Genomic DNA, 18,525 nt, shown 5'->3' with positions numbered 1-18,525 from the left:
TCTTTCCTAGAATAAAACGTCTATCGTACTTATCTCCCCTTCTTTCTTATGTTTGTTACTCTCTTGTAACACCTCTAATCTTCTGGCGCTCATATGACTTTATGCCACTGCGTGCGCTGTAAAACCTCTACTAAAAAAAAAAGTTAAAATCATTATAAATTTATGTGAAGTAAAGCAAGAGAGAGTCCTGCAGAGATTTTGTTCAAAGCTTTGAAGCCTGAATTTGTTTCCACTAAAAATTATTTTTCTATTGTGAAATGTTAGTAACACTTTTAATTCTCTATCCACTGAGCATTTTATAAAAAGTGTTCACAATATTGAGATGGCTGTTCTTTAGCCTAAAAAAATTCGATAAAGTGAATTCTGAAATCTAGTTGGATTTGTCAAGAATGTGAAATCTGTTGAAGCTTAGTGCGGTCTTTCTGACTTGGCTAAGTTGGTTTTTAATTTGCTGGTGTGGAACTTGCCCCCTTTTTTTTTTTTTTTTTTTGTTGTTGTAGATAATGAGTTGGAAATACGGTTGGGTTGTGGTTTTTTTCGTGTGTGTTGTTTGTTCGTTGTTGTTGTTTATTTTTTTGGGGGGGGAGGGGGGGATGGATGATTTCATCTCATTTCTAGCATGTAGAATTAGTTGCACCTTACATCTCCCGTGGGTCGTTTGAGTTGGTGGCAAGGATGCCAGGGTGCCCCACAGATGTATGTATGTACAAAACTGCCAGAGTTTGTAACTAACTGTGGTTCCTTCCCCAGGGTCTGCACAGTGCCAGTGTTCCTGGCATCCTGGCCATTGACTTGTGCCTCAGAGACACGTCTCGCCTCGTGACGGGCGGGAACGACAAAAACGCTGTCGTGTTCAACAAAGACACAGAGCAGGTCATGGCCATTCTCAAGGGTCATACGAAGAAGGTCACAAGTGTCATCTACCATCCAGAGGAGGTAAGATTTTTTTTTGCAAGTCTTTTGGTTCAGCGGCGGTGGCGGAGCGGTTAGTGCGCTCGTCTCCAAAGCGGAAAGTCCAGGTTCGAGCCTCGGTTTGGACACTGATTTTTTAGGCCTCCCCCCCCCTCCCACCCAGTAGTAATGGGTACCTGACTTCGAGTTGGGGAGGTAAAGGCGGCATGGAAAGGAACTGGCCACCCTACCACAACATGCGGAAGGCCCAGGATGTTGTCTCACTAACAAGGCAGTCCCCAATGTCGGGAACAACTTGACTTTACTTAGATTTACATTTACCTTTCCCATCCAGCGACCGTCTGGGTTCTCGCCCTTCGGCCTGTCGATATGGCTGGGTTCTCGCCCTTCGGCCTGTCGATATGGCGAAGAATTTACAGGATTTTATCAGCTTTGTTTTGTCGCTGTATAAAGTATTTCCAATAGATAGACACTTAGACCAATCAAAAGGCCCCCCTAGAGTTGATCTATGGAAAAGTATCAGAAAGTACTCATCTTTGGCGAGATTTTCAACTTTTCTTAGCTGAGAAAGCAAAATATTTCAGGAAAAGAAAAAACTTTTTTTTCTATGCTGCCCCCAGACTCTCGGCAGATAATTTTCTTTACTTTTCTGCTGTGTCTGTTGGAAGCACTGATAGTAGAAATAGATCGAATTTTTACCGTAGTTGACATGGTTTTTTTGTTTTTTATTGTCCCATAGCCTTATTTACAGGGAAACGTAGCTTTTTTGAGAGCATCCGAGCAAAGGAATGAATGGAAAATCATGATCGCCGATGTCTGTCGCAGATCTGGCACTGGATGGTGATGAGCCTTATTAAGTGCAGTTGTTGTGATATCCTTTCCAACTTTTTTAACTTGCGCCTGATTTTACCACACTGCCTCGCGTATGTTCACTGTGTCCTTATACTAACTATAGTGCTTTCGTCATCATGATCTTTTATACATGTTATCCCCCGGGGCGGTGCCACGGACTGAAGTGTCTTTAGGCCATTCCCAAAGGGGGGACCTTTCTCGTTCATGCACAGTAGAATTGTTAATGGGCTGATTCATCAATGTCACGCTCATAACTGTGCCTGGTCTACATCAGGGAACTGCTTCTTTTTCTTTCCTAATCCTTACTATTGTCGTTTTCCCTCTATTTCTTTTGTATGTTTGTCACACTCTTGTAACCTGCTATTTCCGGGGTGCCTTGATAGTCAAAGCAGACTTTGTGCTGTTGAAGCTAGAGAGGTGAGCAAAGTAAGTCTGATTCCCTTTATGGACTTCTCTGTTGGCATCCACCCCATGGTGCTCATATGACCATATGCAGTTGCAAACGCCGTAAAACCTCTACTAAAACCAGAACTTTGATACTTGTTTTCTACAAATGTTTTATACTCCCATGTCCTGATTTATTGGATTGTTGTTAAAGTTAACTTGTTCTTTCCAGGAACTGGTCATCTCTGCTTCTCCGGACAACACTATCCGCGTGTGGGGTATCCAGACCGCAACCTGTGGACAGATCATCCGCGCACACGACGCTCCAGTCACAGGCATCAGTCTCCACGCCACAGGAGACTACCTACTCTCCTGTTCAACAGACATGGTTGGTCTTCATTTTTTTGTGTGGGCATTTTACTCTTTGAAGACGCGTCCACGTTCCCTTTCTCGATACCCCGTGATGCACTTTCTTTGTACTTTTTTACCAGGTCACCTTTTTTTTCCTATCGATAGTTCAAAAATCACACTTACACCATTAAAAAGTACAATTTCTGAATTTTTCTCTTGTACCAGTCAATCATACATTCACAATAACAGTCTTACCTTGATCAAGGCTGCAAGATCACTATAGTTGCTCTCAAAAAAAAATTGTTTCGACAAGATGAGACTTTGGGGTCAGGTAAATCTAGATCTTCCAACCAATGGTACTGATTCATCATCTTTATCATCTGAACTTTCTTCTTCTAACTCTAAATCTAACTCCTCATCACTGCTTTCATCCATAAACGCTCTTTAAACTCGTGGAGAATGTGCACTATAGTCATTTGAAAATGTTTGAAGACTTGCTGTATAGACAAATGCTTTATTAGTCGTGCAGATTGGTTTTTTATATTCTTTTTTCTCTCGGTCTGAAACTCTAATCAATGGCAACTACATGCGTACCTTGAAAAATGAACATTCGCGTTTCTAATTTGTATCTAGTGGTTCGAAATGTGCAGCAACATCAGGGTTCCCGCGGCCTCCTTGAATTCAAAAAGAAAAATCTCCTTGAAAATTATTTGTATTTGAGGAACCTCCTTGAAAACTCCTTTGAATTTTGCCAGATCGGACTGGAGGAATCAAGTTTTTGAAGGAAAATCAAAACTATGATTTCTTTCGGACAAGTGTAGGCCTATCGTCATCATTGATATCTTGACCAAATCTCCTTGAATTTTAAAAATTTCTCCTTGAAACCTCCTTAAAATCTCCTTGAATTTTAAAAATTTCTTATTGAAACCTCCTTAAAATCTCCTTGGATTAAAAAAATTTCTCATTGAAACCTTAAAATCTCCTTGGATTTTAAAAAGTTCTCATTGAAGCCTCCTTAAAATCTCCTTGGATTTTAAAAATTTCTCATTGAAACCTCCTTAAAATCTCCTTGGATTTTAAAAATTTCTCCTTGAAACCTCCTTAAAATCTCCTTGAATTTGGTGTGGAGTTCACGGCAGGAACCCTGATGTATGTCACGAAGCGTTGGAATCAGGCTCGCGTCAGTTTTTGGGCAAGTGGAGTGAGTTATTGGTCGCGTCGCGCATAAGGATACATAGGCTCACTGTCGTGTGTTATCTCCTCAGCACTGGGCTTTCTCTGACATCAGGACCGGCCGAGTTCTCACTAAAGTATCGGAAAAGACAGGACAAATCAGTAAGTGTTTGGAGCATTCTCTTTCTTCCCGCCCACATTGGGGGCTCCAGTGGCTAAGTGAGTAGTGAGTTTTGACTCAAGCAATGTCAAGCAAGTGTCGGTGACACGGGGATCAGATGGGTGGTCACTGGAGTGTGTCCTTGAGCAAGACACGACAACCCTAGCTCAAATTACAGGGCGCTGCACCGTGGCGACCGACAGTGGCATTGTTTGTAAACTGTTCTGTATTTGTGTAATAGTGTGTATTTATGTGTGTATTTATGTATGTACGTATTTATAATAATGTATTTATGTATGTATGTTTGCCATTGTAAAACAAAGTGCCCTTCTGGGACAAATAAAAGTGTAATTTATTCTTATTATTTATTCTTATTCTTAAAAGAAAGTGGTGGCTCATAAAAGACAGTATGCAATTTCTATTTTTTTGACAACATTTTCGTTTTATTTAGAGCTAGCTTTTTGCTCTTTTTTCGGAACTATTCCCGAACCAAGTCTTCTAGTATTGACTAAGCCTTTGTTTCCACCGTTTAGAAGTTGGAGGCAAACTTTTGGGGTTGTTATAATGAGACGTAGTGCACCAGGTTTAGGTGACTGTAGAAAAAAACTCAGGGAAACTGTGGAGAAAACTCAGGGTTTAAAGAGTTAAGAAACAAGTTTTACTCTAAATTGTTTTGTCTGTTTGTTTCAGTGCCAGCGTTGACGTGCGCACAGTTCCATCCTGACGGCCTTATCTTTGGCACCGGGACGGATGATTCCATCATCAAAATCTGGGATCTGAAGGAAAGGGCCAATGTGGCCAACTTCCAGGGCCATCAAGGACCTATCACCAGCATCTCCTTCTCTGAAAATGGTGGGGGACTTTTTTGTTTTGGGTTCCTTGCTTATTGCAAGATTCTACTGTTTGGGAGCTGGCGCTCATATGACCTTATGCGGTTGCCAGCGCAGTAAAACCTATACTAAAACTAAAAACTCTTTGGGAGTGGGTGGTTGGCGGGTGCTGAGGTGTGGTTTGTTCCTTCTCTCCAATCACACATTTATCGTTTTTATTTGTCTCTCCTTCTTTTTTGTGTTTGTTACTCTCTAATTTTCGGCCTTTCTTAAATGACCTTTTTGTGTTGCAAGTGCTGTAAAACTTTTACTGAAACCCAAAAAAACTCTTACTAAAACAAAACTTTCGTGACAGGTTACTACCTGGCCACATCGGCGGAGGACTCGGTGGTGAAGCTGTGGGACTTGCGCAAGTTGAAGAACTTCAAGACGCTTGCGCTGGAGGACAACTACGAGGTGAAGGGGCTTTGCTTCGACCAGAGCGGAACGTACCTCGCCGTGGCAGGCTCCGATGTCAGGTAAATGTCTCTTCTTACGTTTAACTGCTCAGCAACTATTTGTTAGGCAGCTTTCCTATCAAATGATTATTATCCTCATTTTCTCCGCTCTTCTTTTCTTTGTTTGGTACTGTCTAGGAACACCTCTAATCTTTGACACCTGTATGATGCAATAAATTCCCTGAGTAGAAGAGAACAAGTCACGATATTTCGCCTGCGAACACAACACATACCACTAAATTCCTACCTTAATAGGATCTGCAAGGATACCCCACCCGACTGCCCGTTGTGCGACTGCCAGGATGAAACAGTACCACACCATCTCTTTAACTGCCCAGCACTTTGTGACCTGCGTAGCACCTACCTACCTGCCTGCCTCCCCAGACATCGGAAACTCTCTATACAGCGACAAAGCACAGCTGATTAAAACCTGTAAATTCTTTGCCATATCGACAGACCGAAGGGCTAGAACCCAAATGGCCGCTGGATCGGAAAAGTAAAGTAAAGTTGACACCTGTATGACCTTACTGTGTTACAAGTGCCGCTCTGTCCTGACCATCAATGATTTATTTATAGAGGCACCAGCCATCCATGTCCAGGTGGTGTTTTAGCCATGTGCCGCTCTGTCAACTCTTGCTGTTGTGTCATTGTTTCAGGAAGCGACATCCCTGCATTCCGGACATGTCCATTGATGCTCCGTTGCTCTCTCCGAAATGCCGCCGAGAGTCTTTCCGAGTCTTCTGATTGTGCCAGTGCACATCTGGTTGAACGTTCTTCTGTTCTTTCCTGCAAGGATGTCAGATTTTCCACTTCCTTTTTGTATTCCCAAAAGCATCATCCTCTCCGCGGCAGTACTGGCCTCTGCCTCCCTATCTTCCTCCTCAATCAGGTGGGGAGAGAGACATTTCAGGATCTCGACCCTGTCTGGGGAAAATAATGTTCTCTTGCCGGGAAACTCTTGCTAAAACTGTACCAAACTTTTTCTGTGGGTGGTTGGCGGGTGCTCTGGTGTGGTTTGCTTCTTCTTTCCTATCAAACATCTATCGTCCTTATCTCCCCTTCTTCTTTTTTTATGTTTGTTACTCTCTTGTAACAGCTCTAATCTTCTGGCGCTCATATGACCATATGCAGTTGCGAGCGCCGTAAAACCTCTACTAAAACTTTATAAACCTTTTCTCTTTCTCAGGGTGTTCCTATGTAAGCAGTGGAACGAGCTGGCTGTCTTCAACGACCACACAGCGGCCGCCACGGGCGTGCGGTTCGGCCACAATTCTTCCTTCCTGGCCTCCGTCAGCATGGACAGATCCGTCAAGTTCTTTGGTCTCTCCGAGTAGATGTGACTTTATTTAGTAGTAAGACGTTGGCTGAAGCATTGTATTTTTCTGGTGTTTAACCCTATCCGTACGCCCCGGGGTCATTTTGTACCCCGTGGTTGTGTTCTTAACATTTTAGAATACTTCTTGTATGAAGGTCTCTTTGAAACTTCCAATATTTCTAAAAAAATCATTTTTACAGACTGCTATTCAAAGCGTATGGATCGGATAAACAAGTTGATTTCCTCTTTGGAAAGTGGTGGCACAGAGGTCCCCATGTCGTATGGATACGATAGTAAAACACGACGTACGGATAGGGTTAAATGGTCGCACAGAATTCCCCACGTCGTATGGATACGATAGTAAAACACAACGTACGGATAGGGTTGAACAAAAAGAGGAGATTTATTTTTTAAAAGATGATGGGTAGAAGGAGTGCCAGGCATGTCCCAGAGGTGGTCAGATTTACTTTTCAAGTGATCTGCTTTCTTCCCTTTGTTAATGGGCGGTGCGCCTGATATAGACTGACAAGTACAGAGCTCCTTTTGAACTGTCAGACTGATGGAGCTGTTGCTTTGTGTTGGAGTTTGTTGGGGGGTTTTTTGTCCTCAGTTGATGGAAATAAACCTTACTAAACCTTGCTTAAAGGAAAAATTACCGTCTGTTGTTCCCCAGAAAGGCAGTCAGGAGACAACTGTGCTGATTGATAAAGCATCACCTGTTATAGTGCAACATAAGTTATGAACTTTTTTGGGTATGATTGGCAGATCTTGCTCGATAACGCACAGTAAAGACTGTTTGGCAACTTTTCATTGCGAAGGAAAATCGCTTCGTTGAGTCTTAACTTAAAAAAAAAAATAGATAAAGACATTCTCTTCATTGTTTTGTGTCCGTGTGCGTTAGAGTTCAGCTCATTCCTCCTTTTGTAAAGTATGTACTTGCTAGGCATTTTGCAACAACTGAAATCATTTCATTTTATGTTTCGAGTCCACTGTTTCTTTGTCAAGGTTTTTAGATGGCTGTTCATTAATTTCCTAGATAAGAATACTGGCTTTTGGGTCATGTGTAGTAGTTTGTGTACAATGGAATTCTATATTTTGTCTGTTCCAATAATTCAATATAATGGAATTCTATATTTTGTCTGTTCGAATAATTCAATATAATGGAATTCTATATTTTGTCTGTTCGGATAATTCAATGCAAGTAACTTTCAATAGTTCAAAATGACTTGTGACATTTTGTTGTTGTTGAAATAATGTTTAAGTGAATGTAAATTTATACACAGGCAGTTTGTGGAATGAGAAACATGTTTTTGCCTGTCGTTTTCTGATAGAAAACTGTTTCAATGAAATGTGAGCGTGCCTGGTGAAAGGTACCAAATGACGCCTTTGCTCGAACCGAGATATCAGGCTTCAAAGGTTCATGAGTAGCGAATGTGTTGTCAGGCCGTCTCAAAGCGTAGATCTATCTATTTGAAGCAGAAACAAAGGGAAACTTTAAAGCCGTTTTTATCAAAATTTTGTTTTTGTACCCTGCCTTACAAAATCTCCCATATCTCCAAAACTCAGAAGATATCTTAAAAATTCAAAAAGCATATTGTTCAGAAATGATCTCTGTACATGAAAATGCGAAAAACCGGGATTCTTCAAAATGTGTCATTTGGTACCTTTCACCAGGCACTCACACAAATGGCTGTCACAGGAGGAGGGGTTACTTTGCAAGTTTACTCCTGTGCTGGGTTTGCAACCCAAAGCTAGAAAAAATGGTCAATTTCCACCATTCAAAAAGTCAGAGAAGAGCCACTCTGCTATTGCTTTTTAGCCTCGTTTTCATCCATATCTAATCGGGACAGTCTGCCTAGACCTGATAGCAATGCATCAGGCGCGTGTTGGGCAACCCCTGGCGACTACAGTGGGTAAATGATTGAGGAGATAAAGAAGTCAAAGAGTATTTGGGAGCGTCGACTTGAGGTTTTGACTGTTGTTTTGTCGTGATTGTGAACTGGAAGTGTGGGGGAGAAGTTTTGTACAGTGTGTGTCATGTTATGAAAGGATCAATTGGTTGCTTTTAAGCACGTGGGGGCTATGCTGAAAAATGCTGTTTTGAGAAAAAATCGAAGGTAAAGTTTGTGCCGCTTGTTCAGTTTCTTTAAAAGACAAGGAGAGTTTTTTCTATAACCAAACAAATATACACACCAAGGAAACCACAAATATACACACCAATGAAACCAAACTTCTCCTATAGGTAGGGCAATGCCCACTTTTGGTGTAGGTCAAGGTTTCTGGAAACCCCCATAATCTGGGTTAGCCCGCTTGTCCTTAAAAGCGACGAATTGTATTTCTTCATGCCTTCCGTTCCACTTTGGTGATTTGCATTTTCTGAGGTCGTTATTCTTTAAATTGCTTGTATAGAATTTGTCAGTTTGAAGGCAGAATGCTTAACCTTACGCCAATCTCATGTCAAAGCATCTTGTTTCAAGGAGAGAGTATACAAAACTCTATTGGGGCTTCAAAACTTCAACCTTCTGCCTGTCATTTCAAGTTTTAGTTTTAGTAAAGGGTTTTACGGCACTTGCAACTCAAATAGGTCTTATATGTCCAGAAGATTAAAGGTGCTACTAGAGAATAACATATATAAAGACGGGACAAGGATGATAGAAGTTTGATGGGAAAGAAGGAGAAAACCATACCAGAGCAGCCACCAGCGTACCAGTTTGTATTCTTTTTTCATCCAGCACCAGCGTCTGGCTGGGAAAAGAAATGTAGATATATATGTCTGCTTACAAATTTTTAACTTTCAGAAGTTTTATGACAAGTTTGGATATGGTAACGGATGCCAAATCTCCTAGGGGGTTTTTGGGGGGGCTTTTTCCAGGGGGGATTTTTTCGTACACTTGCAGAGGAAAATCTGTCCCCGTCGTTTTATGCAAGAAAAATTATGAAATTATGCAAACTGAGCTTTTAAAAATGTGAAATTGTGCGATTCTGTTAATTTTAACAAAGAATGATAAAGGAAAATAATTGGTAATTATGCAAAAAATGATCAAATTTTGCCAAATTATGCGGGGTGCATAAAACCTCGGGGACAAGAAAATGGAAAGGTAAGAGAGATGTTTTTGTTTGCTCATTTAAAAAACTTTACAAGGTTCGTTTTTTTAGGCGAGATGTGATGCTCTGCTCATTTTCAAGTGTTGTTTTTTTTGTTTGTTTTTTCAAAAAGCGTTTGGCTTCCCTGGGATAAGAATAAGTTGTGCCCTCATCAGTTACTCTGTTTTGGGGGGTAGTTTGACAGTGGGTACACTGCCCATTTGTAAGAGTAAGAGGATTTTCAAGGAAAAGGTGAAATGTTCGCAAACGGTTCAAGTTCTTGCATGCCGGATCTTAAACTTCTCTTCTTCGGGTATAGACCCGTTTCCTTGGGTTTGTTTCTATTTTGAAAGTTGTATTGAAGAAATTCTACAATTTGTTACTTTTTTCAAAGAAGTGTTATTTTTTGTTTGTGTATGTGTTCAATGTTCATCTATGAAACCTTGATGAGATATATATCTTTGATTGTTCGCTACATCCCTTTTTTATTGACGTTCGTTTTATTTTTCGCTGTTCCATCTTTATATTAAAACATCCTGACATGAATCATTAAATGCATTTTACCAGCAATGAACAATCAAGCGTTTTTTTTTGTGTGTTTTCTATACAGAGACAGGTGGTATTTACTTATAAGAAAGATGTTCATGTCACAAGTTTCATACTCGAAACAGACGTGTAAAATTTTGACTCCCAACTAAAAAAAAATGTCCGCCCCAGCCGGTCATTTCCGACCAAATGTCTCCAGCCAGCAAAAATTTTCATGCGGAATTTTCTATTTTGGCAAACATGAATCTGTGGCATAGAATTTAGGCACTTCCCTGACGTGTGCAGGAGACCCGAGTTTGATTCTGATTCTTGTGTGGGGAGAATTTTTATTGAGTATCTCGCTCTTTTTGTTGGGTTTGTTGTATCCTTTTCAGTTTCTGTTCAGCCCAGGTTGGCCCTGGGCTCCTGGGTCAAAGCCCATCTCTTAAATTTAAATGACCTAAATTGTGTTGATGGGGGGATAATAAAACACCTACATTTGAAAAGAAATATTTTTAAATTCCTTTAAGCAATATATGACATAATATACAGTTAATACTGGCAAAAATTTTCCTCCTGTCATTTCACAACAAATCTTAATAAAACTGGTTCACTTTTTTTCCAAGCACTTCACTAAGTGATTGCTTTGAATTGATGGATCATAACTGATGTGCTTCTTACTTAACAGTCACACACAGACACTCAGAAAAAGCTGTTAAAATAAAATAGACGAAGAAAAAAAATTTTTTTACGAAGAAATGAGATGAGCATTACTCGTACTTTTATTCAAAAACGAGATCAACTTAATCACCACAGCCTGAGCACATAGGAGAGCGCATAAAAGTAGCAAATACTTGTGACATCATCGTCACTCCCCTTCACAAAACACAAATGATGTATATATATATATATATATAGAAACACAAAATTATGTTTGGTCATCCATTAGGCATACAATCCATACATGATACAGTCTTACCTGTTCTAATTCTAGTGGACCATCTGCTCCAAGTCAATCAATCACCTCTTCAAATGACCACTCCTCCCCGCCCCTGTTTAAAGGGTTGTTGTTTTTTTTGTTAGGTTTTTTTTTTCCCCATCATAATGACAAAGTCCAAGGTGACCGATTTTCTCCTCGACAGCTGGTGGTTGTCTTGGACAGGTTCGGCGGTACAGAATAAATGTTTGTGAGGCGTCGTGGTGAAATCAGGGGCTCGTCAAAAAAAAGAAATCAAAGAAATTTGCATTTTTCTGTCCGTTGGGCAATTTATTTTAAAATATTTTTTTTGCTCGCAACACCTATGTTCATTAAAAAAAACAGATTTCTGTGCAGATTTTACTGAAAAACATTGATTAAACACATAAAAACCGGTAATTTTCATCTTCTAAGGACTCCCAAGCTATGGGAATTACGAAACTTTGACGGCCATTTTCTTGCTAATTTTACCTCTGAAACCAGACAACCATCACTTCTTTCAACAGCAAATATCTCGATTTCTACTCAACATAGATTTGAAATTTTTTTAACCAAACGCAAGATAAATGAACAGTGCTTAAAATTATCCCAATAACCTCATATATGCCCAAAAATTGACAAGCGCCTGATTCCACCATGTCATGCCACAGGTGTGTGTGCACACTTGTACTAAACACATATGTGAGGCAGCGTGGTGGAATCAGGCTCTCGTCAATATTTGGGGATGTAGAGTTATTTGTATCATCATAAAGCTTGTTCATTTGGGTGAAAAAATATCCTTTTATCTTGAATACAAGTTCGTAATATTTGAGAATGAAGGGGGTGGGGGTTACCTGTTTTCAGAGGCAAAATTAGGGAGAAAATGGCCGCCAAAGATAAGTTATTTCCTTTCCTTAAGATTCCGTGGTAGCTGAAAATTTACATTTTTTGTGCCTTTACTCAACGTTTTCGGAAAAAGCCATACAGAAATGAGTTCTTTAATGGGCATGAAAGATGTTGAGTCAAAAAACAAAAATTTGAAAAAAATTCACAAGCCTGTAGAAAAAAGCAAGTTTCTTCACTTCGATTATTATGACGAGAGCCTGATTCCACCACGCTGCCTCACATATAACACTCTTTTGACAAGCAATTCTGCAAACATACCGAGCTAAGAAGAAATAGAGAAAAAAGAAAAAAAAGTAAAAAATACCAGTATTTCTTTTTCTAAACTATAGCACGGTCAAAAATTCGTGGTGCAACTTATCCTTTTATCTTTTTAACTGGTGAATGAATATGTTACCCATACTTTGCACAGCAGTCTGTATCAGTTTGCCTTAACTTAATCATATTTTTCAACAACAATTGAGGCTAGATTAAAAAAACTTTTCTTCATAGATTTATCTATAAAATTCTACAAATCTCCTTCGTGCAGAAAATGGAATTGTTCACAGAACTTCCCTCTTCTCACACACATTTTGCTTGCGCATATATGGCCTTCGTCACAGCTCACCAATAACACTTCCTGTGGCAAAACTAGTTACAAGAAATTCGTTTTATAGTGAACACTTTTTTTATACTAAAAAGATCTCAAAACACGCGTTCAATAAACACAATCTTGCGATTAGAAATAAATGACATAAACGACAGACTTGCTTTTAAAAGCAATATTGTCCCTGCTGTAAACCTTTTAAAATCTGTAGAAACCACCCACTGGGATTTTTTAAAGTATTCATTAAGGAATTTCCTAGAATAGATTTAACAGGTGTTTACAAAAATATTGATCTGATAAGACAAATTGATACAAGTCACTGTGCAAAAGCTGGAAAGTTTATGTTGGATAGTTGAGGAGATATTTGACAATAAGTTACGTCACAAATTTTTGACCGCACTATAATAACACATTTCTTCTCATCTTGTGTTTCCCATTTTGGTGATCAACATCGCTTAAGGGGATCCACTGGTCAGATCAGTAAAAATTTTGAAAAAAATATCAGTTTTCGGATTTTGGAGTATCTTAATAGATATCAATATCAAGGATCCATCTTTAGAAGCCTAATTCCTTATCAAACTTAGAAATAGCTGGAAAATGCATTTGAGAGAGGTAGCAATGTAGGAAAATCTTCACCAAAAATTATCTCTCTTTGCAGTTTTCTCAGAATTGTTTATCTGACCAGGTAGCAACACTATATTGAGTAGATCTCAGAAAGTTACTGTCAGAATTGTTTCAAATTTGCACACAATCTTTTATGCACATTTCTCTATAACCTTACAGTAGCATTTTTCTTTTTATGGAACACCTTTTAAATTTTAGGCCTTTTTTATTTTACAAAATCTGAAAATATTGGAGACCTGAATGTAGTGCATAACAAGGACTGTAAGGCTCACAAGTCAGTACAAAAATTTCAAATTTGGCTCTGTAAGGTTGTTCTACCTACCAACAGTAATCGCCATGCCAAATATTAGGCTTCTATCTTGAAGCATGTTGATGATTGACAAAATATAAAATTGGTTTTAAAAATGCTGAATCAATCCTTTATTTTTGATGGCTCGAGATTATCATTGCTAAAATCTTGAATTTTTTGCTTGGTAACCTTTTTTTGTACTATGTCACCCCCTTTGATGCAGAAAAGCAAGCGTTAGACCAAAAAGTATAGCATTTGGGTGTTGACCATAGCTACACCCCCTTAAGCCAAAGCTGGCTTACTAAAACAGAATTAGTTTTAGTAGAGGTTTTACGGCGCTCGCAACTGCACAAGGTCATATGAGCGCCAGAAGATTAGAGGTGTTACAAGAGAGTAACAAACATAAAAAAGAAGGGGAGATAAGGACGATAGATGTTTGATAGGAAAGAAGAAGCAAACCACACCAGAGCACCCGCCAACCACCCACTAAAACAGAATGAAAAGTTTCCAGTTTCTCATCCCTCACAACAGTCCATCCTCATGTAGGTCTGGGAGGAATCCATGGATCACCAACACAGGGGCATGTTTGTACAAGAGACACTGCTGGTCTGGGCAGCGTGATGCTTTCACCCTTTTTTTTTTCCAGAGAATGGTGATACATGATATATATTATGTGAGGCAGCGTGGTGGAATCAGGCGCTCGTCAATTTTTGGGCATATTGAGTTATTGGTATCATCTTAAAGCTTGTTCATTTGTTTTGCTTTCAATGAAAAAACTACCCATCCATCTTCAATAGAAGTGGGGATATTTTGGATTGAAGGAGGTGGGGGTCACCTGGTTTAAGAGGTAAAATTAGCGAGAAAATGGCCGCCAAAGCTTGGTAAATTCCAAAGCTGGAGAGTCCATGGAAATTTGTAAAATTATATTTTTGTGCCTTTGGTACACATTTTTCAGTGAAATCCTCCAAGGAATGTGTTTGTAAATGGACATACAAGGTGTTGAGCCAAAAAACAAAAATGTAATAAAAATTGCTAAGCAGGGAGAAAACTGCTGTTTTCTTCGATTTCATTATTTTCGTCAAAATAATGAAATTAATGAAATGAAATCGAAGAAAAAAGGCATTTTCCCACCAGCTTGGCCATTTTTATTTAATTTGGGTTTTTCTGGTTCAACACCTACCGACTACCGGTATTCTAGGAAATATCAAAACACATTTCCATGTGAATTTGACTGAAAAACCTTGAATAAAGACACAAAATATGCAGTTTTGCGGTTTTCAATGGCTCTCATGCTATTGAAGAAATAGAACTTCGCCGGTCATTTTCCTCGCTAATTTTACCACCGAAACCAGGCCACCCCCACCTCCTTTAATCGCAAATATCTCAACTACTTCAACGTTTGTTCAAGATACGTGGGTATTTTTTTCATCAAAAGCAAGGCAAATGAATAAGCTTTTAGAAGAAACCAATAACTAAACATGCCCCAAAATTGAAGAGCGCCTGATAACACCGGGTTGTGACATTTTTTGTTTGTCTTGCATGTATGTATGTAGTATAGGGTTTTACGGCGCTCGCGACTGCTAAGGTCATATGAGCGCGCTTTGTTTGTCTGCCAAAAGTCTGTGTCATGTGGGCAGGAAAAAAAAAAGGGGGGGGGGAGGAGAAAAAAGATGTGGCAAAAGATTTACCCAAAAGAAAAAAAGCAAACATAAGGAATGATACAACTAAAATTATTGCAAGTAATATGAATCATTACAATCTACAGTGCACAGCCTCTCTATAACGACATTGTCAGGACCAGAACAAAAATGTCGTTACAGAGAGTTGTCTTTATAGACACGCAACCAAAATTTACTAATGATATAATATAAGGAAAAAATTCGGGACCTGGGCACCATGTTGCTGTACAGAGGATGTCGTTATATCGAATGTCTTTATAGAAAGGCTGCTCTGTAGTTCAATTCATTAAAAGAGCTGTTGTGAGACAGTTTAAGTCAAATAGAAAGTAAGTCCCCTTCCACAAATATCGTTCACCTGCCCACGCTCCCATTAAAGCAATATATATACAATATATACAGGGATGTAAATCTTCCGTCTTTTTCCAGTTTTTCAGGAAAGTCCACAATGCCATTCCAGTTTTTCCGGCTGACTTGCCATTTGGGCCGCAGCTTTTAACAAAAGTCTACTCTATAAAACAATACATATTATACATATACTAAATAGAGATTATTTGTTGTAATAGAGGGAAAGAAACATATAATTTAGCCTCACTGTATTCTTATTTCAGTCAGTGCACGCGCGCTGTATATTTTCCGGCTTTTTTTTTTAAAACCTGTTTACATCCCTGTATATATGACATATATATAGACAGGTAAAACAGGCAAAGATTTTCTTCCTGTCAGTTCGCAACAAATCTTAAAACTGGTTTGCTTATTATGTACAAACATGATGCAACAATAAATAAAACTGAATGCCATAAGGATAACAGCAACAGTGCGCACATACACAGACACAGACAGACACACACACACACAGACACACACACACATACACAGACAGACACACACACACACAGACAGACACACACACAGACACACACACACAGACACACACACATACACACATTAAACTGAACGCCATCAGGATAACAGCAACGATGCGTTCACACACACCCACGCACACACACACATACACACACACACACACACAAACTGTCTATGTAGTGGAAATCCTACCAACATACTCAAAAACATATCATAACATAGTCCACTGTAATTGTAATTGATAGAGTTTTAAAAAGCTAATTCTTTCCTTTCTAAAAAAAGTATAGATTCTATTGAGAGACTATTGTGATCGAAACAATACTTTGGTTGTAATAATAAAATATTACATCTATATAGTCGCTTTTAAGCACAAGAGGGCTATCCCGAAAAAATGCTGTTTTGAGAAAATCAAGGGTTGAGTTTTCGCCCCTCATTCAGTTTTTTTAAAAGACAAGGAGAGTTTACTCTATAACCAAACAAATATACACACCAATTAAACCAAACAAATATACTCACCAATTAAACCAAACAAATATACCCACCAATTAAACCAAACAAATATACACACCAATTAAACCAAACAAATATACCCACCAATTAAACCAAACAAATATACTCACCAATTAAACCATACAAATATATCCACCAATTAAGCCAAACAAATATATCCACCAATTAAACCAAACATTTAGGTCAAGATTTCTGGAAACCCTAAAACCTGGGATAGCCTGCTTGTCCTTAAAAACCGACCATATAGCACTCAACCTTGATGGAAGAACACAGGCTCCAAGACTTTACAAATACAATATATGAAAACATAATAAATGATACACTGGGTTCTGACAAAAACAATCTCTTTATAGGGGCCTACCGTGTTGTGTATCTCATAAATTAAATCTAAAAACAAAAACGACTTCTCAGTTTAGTTTTAGTAACCATTTTACGGCACTCACATAAGTGCCAAAGATCAGAGGTGTTACAAGAGAGTAACAAACATAAAAAAGGAGGAGGAGAGATAAAGACGATAAGTGGTTTGACAGGGGAAAAAAGGAGCAAACAACACTAGAGCACCCGCCAACCACCCACAAAATGACTTCAGTTCACATCTGAATCTGAATGAATAAAAAGATCTGATGTCTCTTAAATGACTGGGCAAAGCATTCCAGATTTTGGGCAATGATATTCGATTGCCTTTTCATCCATTGTTTTAAGTTTCATCGACGGTCAAACTAAAAGTAGTTTCTTTTTTTGCCAGCTGATGACCTCAACCTGCGAGCTGGGATGTACAGTTTCAACAGATTTCATAAATAAATATATGATGGTGCATTCACCATCATTCAAGCATTAGAGAAATAGGCTGGCCAACTACCTGTACATAATTTTTTTTCTCAACAGGAAGCCAGTGCAGTATCCCAAAAAGAGATATAGATCTAGCAGTCTTGCTTTCCTTTTTTCTGTAAAACCAAACACACGGCATTGTTTTAAAATATATTTCATTTTGTACTCGTACTATTCATTACAGATTTACACAGGGACAAGTTTTGGCATCTTCTTATATTTTACTCGAATCATCATTAACTCTTTATCTCCGGCAAGCCACTCCTAGCGGCTCACGGTCGGAACTGCTGTGCCGGTGAGCCGCAGGCAGCGGCTTGGGCATATTCCTTTACCACGACTTCGACAACAAATTACTTTTCGCCAAATGCCGAAAACAGGTCTCTTTTATCAGGAAATCATTCAAAAGTCGAAGAACTATCAAAATAGGTTCCCCTGCTTTGATTAAATGACCAGTTTAGTAACATTTTTGTCATTTTTACATTGAGTACCAAAAAGGGGCCTCGGCATGGTGGCTTTACCCCCCTCGGAGATAAAGAGTTTAAAAAGTACTGAACATTTGAGTTAAACATGAAATATTTTCTTTCATAAGCTTTACATTAAGTAAGTGATTGTGAATCAAGATATGTGAGGCATGCTGACAAAATGAGTTACCATGCTTCTCGGATTGCAGTCCAGTCAACATAGATATAATATGTCAAATTTACAGGTGGAGTTTGACAGGTGGAAATGGGTACCCGGCTATAGACAGTGAACGATCTTGTCAGTTTGATAGTGTTTGAGAGCGTGAAATCCACAGCTTGCACTGTATGCTTCCGCGGAGGCCGAGAACATTTCTGAATGTTCTCAGAGGGTCTGCTGGGGTAATAATAGTTGTAAAGCGCATAGAGCATGCTCTTGAGCATGGATATGCGCTATATAAATGCAATTATTAATTATTATTAATTTACAATTCCAGCACATGAGACATGTATTTACTAATGTCCTGTCTTGTTGTGAGTGTATGCGTGAGTGCACCTACCCTTTGTTGTAACGTCTACTGCCACTCTTAACGACCAAGACAAATTTCTCCCAGCGAGAAGAATAAAGATGGTCACTGTCATTGTCAAAAGACACTTTAAACTAGGCGAGTTATAACTCATTTAGTCAGCAAGCTTCAGATATAATTATTAATAATGCTGGCTCCAAATATAATGACCCGACCCCC

The 18,525-nt window shown here is 39.0% G+C and overlaps 1 protein-coding gene across 1 annotated transcript in view; it reads left to right on the top strand.

The window, feature by feature from the left end:
• The window catches only part of LOC101862125 (pre-mRNA-processing factor 19), a gene marked incomplete in the record, with an annotated part of 19,231 nt that extends 12,593 nt beyond the window's left edge, over positions 1 to 6,638 (top strand). The window contains 6 exon segments of the mRNA XM_013084895.2: positions 751 to 936; positions 2,381 to 2,536; positions 3,765 to 3,834; positions 4,523 to 4,684; positions 5,018 to 5,180; positions 6,346 to 6,638. Coding sequence (XP_012940349.1) covers positions 751 to 936; positions 2,381 to 2,536; positions 3,765 to 3,834; positions 4,523 to 4,684; positions 5,018 to 5,180; positions 6,346 to 6,493 — 885 coding nt within the window.
• Between the last annotated feature and the right edge of the window lie 11,887 nt (positions 6,639 to 18,525).

This window comes from Aplysia californica, unplaced genomic scaffold (assembly GCF_000002075.1).
Source record: "Aplysia californica isolate F4 #8 unplaced genomic scaffold, AplCal3.0 scaffold00326, whole genome shotgun sequence".
NCBI classification, from domain to species: Eukaryota; Metazoa; Mollusca; class Gastropoda; order Aplysiida; family Aplysiidae; genus Aplysia; species Aplysia californica.
The sequence above is the reverse complement of the archived record's forward strand: the minus strand, read 5'-3'. Positions and strand labels throughout refer to the sequence as shown.